Below are 8,499 nucleotides of genomic sequence, written 5' to 3'. Positions count from 1 at the left end.
CGCACACCTTACAACATCAAAGATATTTTGACTGATTGGTCAAGATATTTGGACTTGATTGGTCAAGATATTTGGACTTGATTGGTCAAGATATTTGGACTTGGTTGGTCAAAGATATTTTGACTTGGTTGGTCAAAGATATTTTGACTTGATTGGTCCAAGATATTTTGACTTGATTGGTCAAGGATATTTTGACTTGATTGGTCAAGGATATTTTGACTTGATTGGTCCAAGATATTTTGACTTGATTGGTCCAAGATATTTTGACTTGATTGGTTGATTTAATTGATTGATCACCTGCAGCTGGGTTTGTCCTGCTGTGGATGGACATTGGTCTGACCGCTGACTTCCTCCACGTCCTGGTCAACCTGGTCAAGTTCAACAGCTGCTACCTCGACCAGAACGTATCCGTCATGGTCCAGTAAGAACACACACACACACAGTCTTGTACAACTAACCTTGTGGGGACACACAATTCAGTCCCATTCAAAATACCCTAACCTGTACCCTAACCTGTACCCTAACCTGTACCCTAACCTGTACCCTAACCTTAACTCGGAATCCCTAGCTGCTAACACTAATTCTAACCCTTAACCCCACTAGAAATAGCATGTGACCTTGTGGGGACTAACAACATGTCCCCAGTTGGTCACATTTTTGTTAGTATAATATTTTTGTGGGGTCTTCTGATTAGTTATATACATACACACACACACACACACACACACACACACACACACACACACACACACACGCTAGGTTTCAGTGTGTGGTTTTGTCCAACAGGAAGATCTGTCTGCTGTGTAACCGGACAACAGCCTCTACAGACATTGAGGTAGTATTTCATTCACTCTGATGTCGAGGTTTTATAACTCTGGGCTTTTTATTTATGAGGTCATTAACCCCTTACGTGTGTGTGTGTGTGTGTGTCGTCTCGGTGTGTGTGTCGTCTCGGTGTGTGTTTTCTTGGTGTGTGTGTGTCGTCTCGGTGTGTGTGTGTGTCGTCTCGGTGTGTGTGTCGTCTCGGTGTGTGTGTGTGTGTGTGTGTCGTCTCGGTGTGTGTGTGTGTCGTCTCGGTGTGTGTGTGTGTCGTCTCGGTGTGTGTGTCGTCTCGGTGTGTGTGTGTGTGTGTGTGTCGTCTCGGTGTGTGTGTGTGTGTCGTCTCGGTGTGTGTGTGTGTGTGTCGTCTCGGTGTGTGTGTGTCGTCTCGGTGTGTCGTGTGTGTGTGTGTGTGTGTGTGTGTGTGTGTGTGTGTGTGTGTGTGTGTGTGTCGTCTCGGTGTGTGTGTCGTCTCGTGTGTGTGTGTGTGTCGTCTCGGTGTGTGTCCAGGTGGCTCTACAGGTGCTGGATGCGGTGGTGTGTTATAACTGCCTCCCCTCTGACTCCCTCACCGTCTTCATCATCACTCTCTGTCGCACCGTCAACGTCAAGGAGTTCTGTGAGTCCTGCTGGAAGGTGAGCAACGAGTGTTGGTGAGGGACTGCTGGTGGGTGTGTGAGGGAGTGCTGGTGAGGGAGTGTTGGTGGAGTGTTGGTGAGTGTGTGAGGGAGAGTTGGTGAGGGAGTGTTGGTGAGGTGTGAGGGAGTGTTGGTGAGTGTGTGTCTGATGATCTACTTGTCATGTTAATTAATCTGACTAAACAATAATAATAGTAATGATTAATATTCTAACGTCTAACCGTTAGGAATGATCAACAGATTATAATACTGCTCCTCTATCAACAGATTATACACAATCTGTCAGATTATAATACTGCTCCTCTGTCAACAGATTAAAATACTGCTCCTCTATCAGCAGATTATACACAATCTGTCAGATAGTAATACTGCTCCTCTATCAACAGATTATACACAATCTGTCAGATAGTAATACTGCTCCTCTATCAACAGATTATACACAATCTGTCAGATTATAATACTGCTCCTCTATCAACAGATTATAATACTGCTCCTCTATCAACAGATTATACACAATCTGTCAGATTATAATACTGCTCCTTTATCAATAGATTATAATACTGCTCCTCTGTCAACAGATTATACACAATCTGTCAGATTATAATACTGCTCCTCTATCAACAGATTATACACAATCTGTCAGATTATAATACTGCTCCTCTATAAACAGATTATAATACTTCTCCTCTATCAACAGATTATAATACTGCTCCTCTGCCAACAGATCATACACAATCTGTCAGATTATAATATTGCTCCTTTATCAGCAGATTATAATACTGCTCCTCTATCAACAGATTATACACAATCTGTCAGATAATAATACTGCTCCTCTATCAACAGATTATACACAATCTGTCAGATAATAATACTGCTCTTATATCAACAGATTATACACAATCTGTCAGATAATAATACTGCTTCTCTATCAACAGATTATAATACTGCTCCTCTGTCAACAGATTATACACAATCTGTCAGATTATAATACTGCTCCTCTATCAACAGATTATACACAATCTGTCAGATTATAATACTGCTCCTCTATCAACAGATTATAATACTGCTCCTCTGTCAACAGATTATACACAATCTGTCAGATTATTATACGGCTCCTCTATCAACAGATTATACACAATCTGTCAGATTATAATACTGCTCCTCTATCAACAGATTATAATACTGCTCCTCTATCAACAGATTATACACAATCTGTCAGATTATAATACTGCTCCTTTATCAGCAGATTATAATACTGCTCCTCTATCAACAGATTATACACAATCTGTCAGATTATAATACTGCTCCTCTATCAACAGATTATACACAATCTGTCAGATAATAATACGGCTCCTCTATCAACAGATTATACACAATCTGTCAGATTATAATACTGCTCCTCTATCAACAGATTATAATACTGCTCCTCTGCCAACAGATTATACACAATCTGTCAGATAATAATACTGCTCTATCAACAGATTATACACAATCTGTCAGATTATAATACTGCTCCTCTATCAACAGATTATAATACTGCTCCTCTGCCAACAGATTATACACAATCTGTCAGATTATAATACTGCTCCTCTATCAACAGATTATAATACTGCTCCTCTATCAACAGATTATACACAATCTGTCAGATTATAATACTGCTCCTCTATCAACAGATTATACACAATCTGTCAGATTATAATACTGCTCCTCTATCAACAGATTATACACAATCTGTCAGATTATAATACTGCTCCTCTGTCAACAGATTATACACAATCTGTCAGATTATAATACTGCTCCTCTATCAACAGATTATACACAATCTGTCAGATTATAATACTGCTCCTCTATCAACAGATTATACACAATCTGTCAGATAATAATACTGCTCCTCTATCAACAGATTATAATACTGCTCCTCTCAACAGATTATACACAATCTGTCAGATTATAATACTGCTCCTTTATCAGCAGATTATAATACTGCTCCTCTATCAACAGATTATACACAATCTGTCAGATTATAATACTGCTCCTTTATCAGCAGATTATAATACTGCTCCTTTATCAGCAGATTATAATACTGCTCCTCTATCAACAGATTATACACAATCTGTCAGATTATAATACTGCTCCTTTATCAGCAGATAACAATACTGCTCCTCTATCAACAGATTATAATACTGCTCCTCTATCAACAGATGATACACAATCTGTCAGATAATAATACTGCTCCTTTATCAATAGATTATAATACTGCTCCTCTGTCAACAGATTATACACAATCTGTCAGATTATAATACGGCTCCTCTATCAACAGATTATACACAATCTGTCAGATTATAATACTGCTCCTCTATCAACAGATTATAATACTGCTCCTCTATCAACAGATTATACACAATCTGTCAGATTATAATACTGCTCCTTTATCAGCAGATTATAATACTGCTCCTCTATCAACAGATTATACACAATCTGTCAGATTATAATACGGCTCCTCTATCAACAGATTATACACAATCTGTCAGATTATAATACTGCTCCTCTATCAACAGATTATAATACTGCTCCTTTATCAATAGATTATAATACTGCTCCTCTATCAACAGATTATACACAATCTGTCAGATAATAATACTGCTCCTATATCAACAGATTATACACAATCTGTCAGATAATAATACTGCTCCTCCCCCCTCTCTTCTCTCCTCTCCTCTCCTCCATCTCTCCAGTTGATGAGGAAGGTGTTGGGGACTCATCTGGGCCATAGTGCCATATACACCATGTGCCGTATCATGGAGGAGAGGTAACAAACCCTGTGTGTGTCTGCCTGCCTGTGTCTGTATCTCTCTCTGTGTGTCTAACCTGTCATCTCTCTGTGCGTGTGTCTAACCTGTCCCCTCTCTCTGTGTCTGACCTGTCCCCTCTCTCTGTGTGTGTGTCTAACCTGTCCCCTCTCTCTGTGTGTGTATCTAACCTGTCCTCTCTCTGTGTGTGTATCTAACCTGTCCTCTCTCTGTGTCTGACCTGTCCCCTCTCTCTGTGTGTGTGACTGACCAGTCCCCCCTCTCTGTGTGTGTGTCTGACCTGTCCCCTCTCTCTGTGTGTGTGTCTGACCTGTCCCCTCTCTGTGTGTGTGTGTGTCTGACCTGTCCCCTCTCTCTGTGCGTGTGTCTGACCTGTCCCCTCACTCTGTGTGTGTGTCTGACCTGTCCCCTCTCTCTGTGCGTGTGTCTGACCTGTCCCCTCTCTGTGTGTGTGTCTAACCTGTCCCCTCTCTCTGTGTGTGTGTCTGACCTGTCCCCTCTCTCTGTGTGTGTGTCTGACCTGTCCCCTCTCTCTGTGCGTGTGTCTGACCTGTCCCCTCTCTCTGTGTGTGTGTCTGACCTGTCCTATCTCTCTGTGTGTGTGTCTGACCTGTCCCCTCTCTCTGTGTGTGTGTCTGACCTGTCCCCTCTCTCTGTGTGTGTGTCTGACCTGTCCCCTCTCTCTGTGTGTGTGTCTGACCTGTCCCCTCTCTCTGTGCGTGTGTCTGACTTGTCCCCTCTCTCTGTGCGTGTGTCTAACCTGTCCCCTCTCTCTGTGTGTGTGTCTGACCTGTCCCCTCTCTCTGTGTGTGTGTCTGACCTGTCCCCTCTCTCTGTGTGTGTGTCTGACCTGTCCTCTCTCTCTGTGCGTGTGTCTGACCTGTCCTCTCTCTCTGTGTGTGTGTCTGACCTGTCCCCTCTCTCTGTGTGTGTGTCTGACCTGTCCCCTCTCTCTGTGTGTGTGTCTGACCTGTCCTATCTCTCTGTGTGTGTGTCTGACCTGTCCTGTGTGTGTGTGTGTGTGTGTGTGTGTGTGTAACCTGTCCTCTGTGTGTGTGTAACCTGTCCTCTGTGTGTGTGTCTAACCTGTCCTCTGTGTGTGTGTAACCTGTCCTCTCTGTGTGTGTGTCTAACCTGTCCTCTGTGTGTCAGGGCGTATATGGAGGATTCTCCGTTGCTGAGGGGAGCAGTGTTCTTCGTAGGGATGGCTCTATGGGGGGCGCACCGTCTCCCAGCCTTAAAGAACACCCCTACCCTGGTCCTCCCATCATTCTATAAGGTAGGATCCAGGGAAGGAGGGGGAGGGAGGATGGGAGGGGTGGCGAGAGGATGGGAGGGGTGGCGAGAGGATGGGCGGGGGGAGAGGGCGAGGATGGGAGGGGGTAGAGAGGGAGGATGGGAGGGGGTAGAGAGGGGGGATGGGAGAGAGGGAGGATGGGAGGGGGGAGGGGGTAGAGAGGGAGGATGATGGGGGTAGAGAGGGAGAATGGGAAGAGAGGGAGGTTGGAAGGGGGTAGAGAGGGAGGATGGGAAGGGGTAGAGAGGGAGATTGGGAGGATGGGAGGGGGTAGAGAGGGAGGATGGGAAGAGAGGGAGGATGGGAGAGGGTAGAGAGGGAGGATGGGAAGAGAGGGAGGATGGGAGGGGGTAGAGAGGGAGGATGGGAAGAGAGGGAGGATGGGAGGGGGTAGAGAGGGAGGATGGGAGGGGGTAGAGAGGGAGGATGGGAGGGGGTAGAGAGGGAGGATGGGAGGGGGTAGAGAGGGAGGATGGGAGAGGGTAGAGAGGGAGGATGGGAAGAGAGGGAGGATGGGAGAGGGTAGAGAGGGAGGATGGGAAGAGAGGGAGGATGGGAGGGGGTAGAGAGGGAGGATGGGAAGAGAGGGAGGATGGGAGAGGGTAGAGAGGGAGGATGGGAAGGGGTAGAGAGGGAGGATGGGAGGGGGTAGAGAGGGAGGATGGGAAGAGAGGGAGGATGGGAGAGGGTAGAGAGGGAGGATGGGAAGAGAGGGAGGATGGGAGAGGGTAGAGAGGGAGGATGGGAGGGGGTAGAGAGGGTAGAGAGGGAGGATGGGAGGGGGTAGAGAGGGAGGATGGGAGGGGGTAGAGAGGGAGGATGGGAGGGGGTAGAGAGGGAGGATGGGAGAGGGTAGAGAGGGAGGATGGGAGAGGGTAGAGAGGGAGGATGGGAGAGGGTAGAGAGGGAGGATGGGAAGGGGTAGAGAGGGAGGATGGGAGGGGGTAGAGACGGAGAATGGGAAGAGAGGGAGGATGGGAGAGGGTAGAGAGGGAGGATGGGAAGGAGTAGAGAGGGGGGAAGGGAAGGGGTAGAGAGGGAGGTTGGGAAGGGGTAGAGAGGGAGGATGGGAGAGGGTAGAGAGGGAGGATGGGAAGGGGTAGAGAGGGAGGATGGGAGGGGGTAGAGACGGAGAATGGGAAGAGAGGGAGGTTGGAAGGGGGTAGAGACGGAGAATGGGAAGGGGTAGAGAGGGAGGGGGTAGAGAGGGAGGATGGGAAGGGGTAGAGAGGGAGGATGGGAGGGAGGATGGGAGAGGATAGAGAGGGAGGATGGGAGGTGGTAGAGGGAGGATGGGAAGGGGTAGAGGGGGAGGATGGGAGGTGGTAGAGAGGGAGGATGGGAAGGGGTAGAGAGATAGGATGGGAAGGGGTAGAGAGGGAGGATGGAGGTGGTAGAGAGGGAGGATGGGAAGAGAGGGAGGAGAGAGGGAGGATGGGAGGTGGTAGAGAGGGAGGATGGGAGGTGGTAGAGAGGGAGGGGGGAGAGGGAGGATGGGAGGGGGGAGAGAGGGAGGAAAGATTCAACATTTTAAAGGTGCATTAGAGGAGTTTTTTTCTTTGACCTCTGACCAACCCCTGACCTTTAACCCCCAGGCGATGTGGTGTGCCAACGAGATGGTGTCGTATGAGATCGTTCTGTCCATCACCAGACTGATAAAGAAGTACGGAAAGGAGCTCCAGGTGGTCACATGGGACATACTGCTGGGGATCATAGAGAAGTTACTACAGCAGATTCAGGTACACACACACACACACACACAGACACACACACAGACACACACAGACACAAAGACACAGACACAGAGACACACACACACACACACACACACAGATAGACACACACACACAGACACAGAGTCACACACACAGACAGAGAGACACACACACAGAGAAAATGGATGTAATTGTCTCCAGTCGATAGGCAGTGCAGAGCTGAAGTCCATAGTGTATGAGTTGCTGACTACAGTGGAGGAGCTCTATGAGCAGAACGGCTTCCATGGATCATCTGACAAGTTCTTCAGTCTGGTGGAGAAGTGTGCTGACAAAAGACCTGTAAGTCACTCCTCCACTTCCCCCTCTTCTCCACTTCCCCCTCTTCTCCTTTCCCCCTCTTCTCCTTCCCCCTCTCATCGCCCCTCCTCTCTCTTTTTCCCCTGTGTCTGACAGTCTTTGTGTGATGTCTGTTATTTGCCTTCACTTTGTCTTCCATTGTTCTTGTAAAGAGTTGTTGTTGTGATGTCATCAGGATGCGTCGGTGCTGACTCTGATATCGTACCGGGCCCAGTCCATCCAGCCAGCTAAAGACGGGTGGATCCAGAGCCTACACCGCCTTATGGAGAAGTTCTTCAGGTAACTGTATAGTGCTGTGTGGTCGCCACGGATACCAAAACAGAAACAAAAAACAAAAAACAAACTAAAAGTTGTCAACGGGCACCGTTAAGTGATTGTCATTCCCGTCTTATGTTGAACAGTATTTAGGGAAAGAGAGTTTGTGTTAAACTACTTCTCTGTCTCTCTGTCTCTGTCTCTCTCTCTGTCTCTGTCTCTGTCTCTGTCTCTGTCTCTCTGTCTCTCTCTCTCTCTCTCTCTCTGTCTCTGTCTGTCTCTCTCTGTCTCTCTGTATCTCTCTCTGTCTCTGTCTCTCTCTCTCTGTCTCTCTGTATCTCTCTCTGTCTGTCTCTCTGTCTCTCTCTCTCTGTCTCTCTCTCTGTCTCTCTGTCTCTCTCTCTCTGTCTCTCTCTCTCTGTCTCTCTCTCTCTGTCTCTCTTTCCCCCCCCCCAGGAATGAGAGTCGTAGTGTGATCAGGATCAAAGTGCTTCACATCCTCTCCTTTGTCCTCAGCACCAACCGCCAGCTGTACGAGGTACTCACCCACTCACTCACCATCCAACTCTTCTCTTTCACTCCCTCTCCCGTTCTCTCCATCTCTCCCT

At 47.2% G+C, this 8,499-nt stretch overlaps 1 protein-coding gene across 5 annotated transcripts in view; it reads left to right on the top strand.

Moving 5' to 3' along the window:
* tsc2 (TSC complex subunit 2) overlaps positions 1-8,499 on the top strand; it is a 57,668-nt gene that overhangs the window by 6,339 nt on the left and 42,830 nt on the right. For all 5 annotated transcript variants that reach the window (XM_071389886.1, XM_071389883.1, XM_071389884.1 and 2 more), the window contains 9 exons: positions 304-421; positions 787-835; positions 1,330-1,455; positions 4,193-4,266; positions 5,420-5,546; positions 7,160-7,303; positions 7,481-7,618; positions 7,812-7,915; positions 8,348-8,429. In XM_071389886.1, the coding sequence (XP_071245987.1) occupies positions 304-421; positions 787-835; positions 1,330-1,455; positions 4,193-4,266; positions 5,420-5,546; positions 7,160-7,303; positions 7,481-7,618; positions 7,812-7,915; positions 8,348-8,429 (962 nt within the window). The remainder of the gene's footprint in view (positions 1-303; positions 422-786; positions 836-1,329; positions 1,456-4,192; positions 4,267-5,419; positions 5,547-7,159; positions 7,304-7,480; positions 7,619-7,811; positions 7,916-8,347; positions 8,430-8,499) is intronic.

Source organism: Salvelinus alpinus, chromosome 2 (assembly GCF_045679555.1).
Source record: "Salvelinus alpinus chromosome 2, SLU_Salpinus.1, whole genome shotgun sequence".
In the NCBI taxonomy this organism is placed as follows: domain Eukaryota; kingdom Metazoa; phylum Chordata; class Actinopteri; order Salmoniformes; family Salmonidae; genus Salvelinus; species Salvelinus alpinus.
The sequence above is the reverse complement of the archived record's forward strand: the minus strand, read 5'-3'. Positions and strand labels throughout refer to the sequence as shown.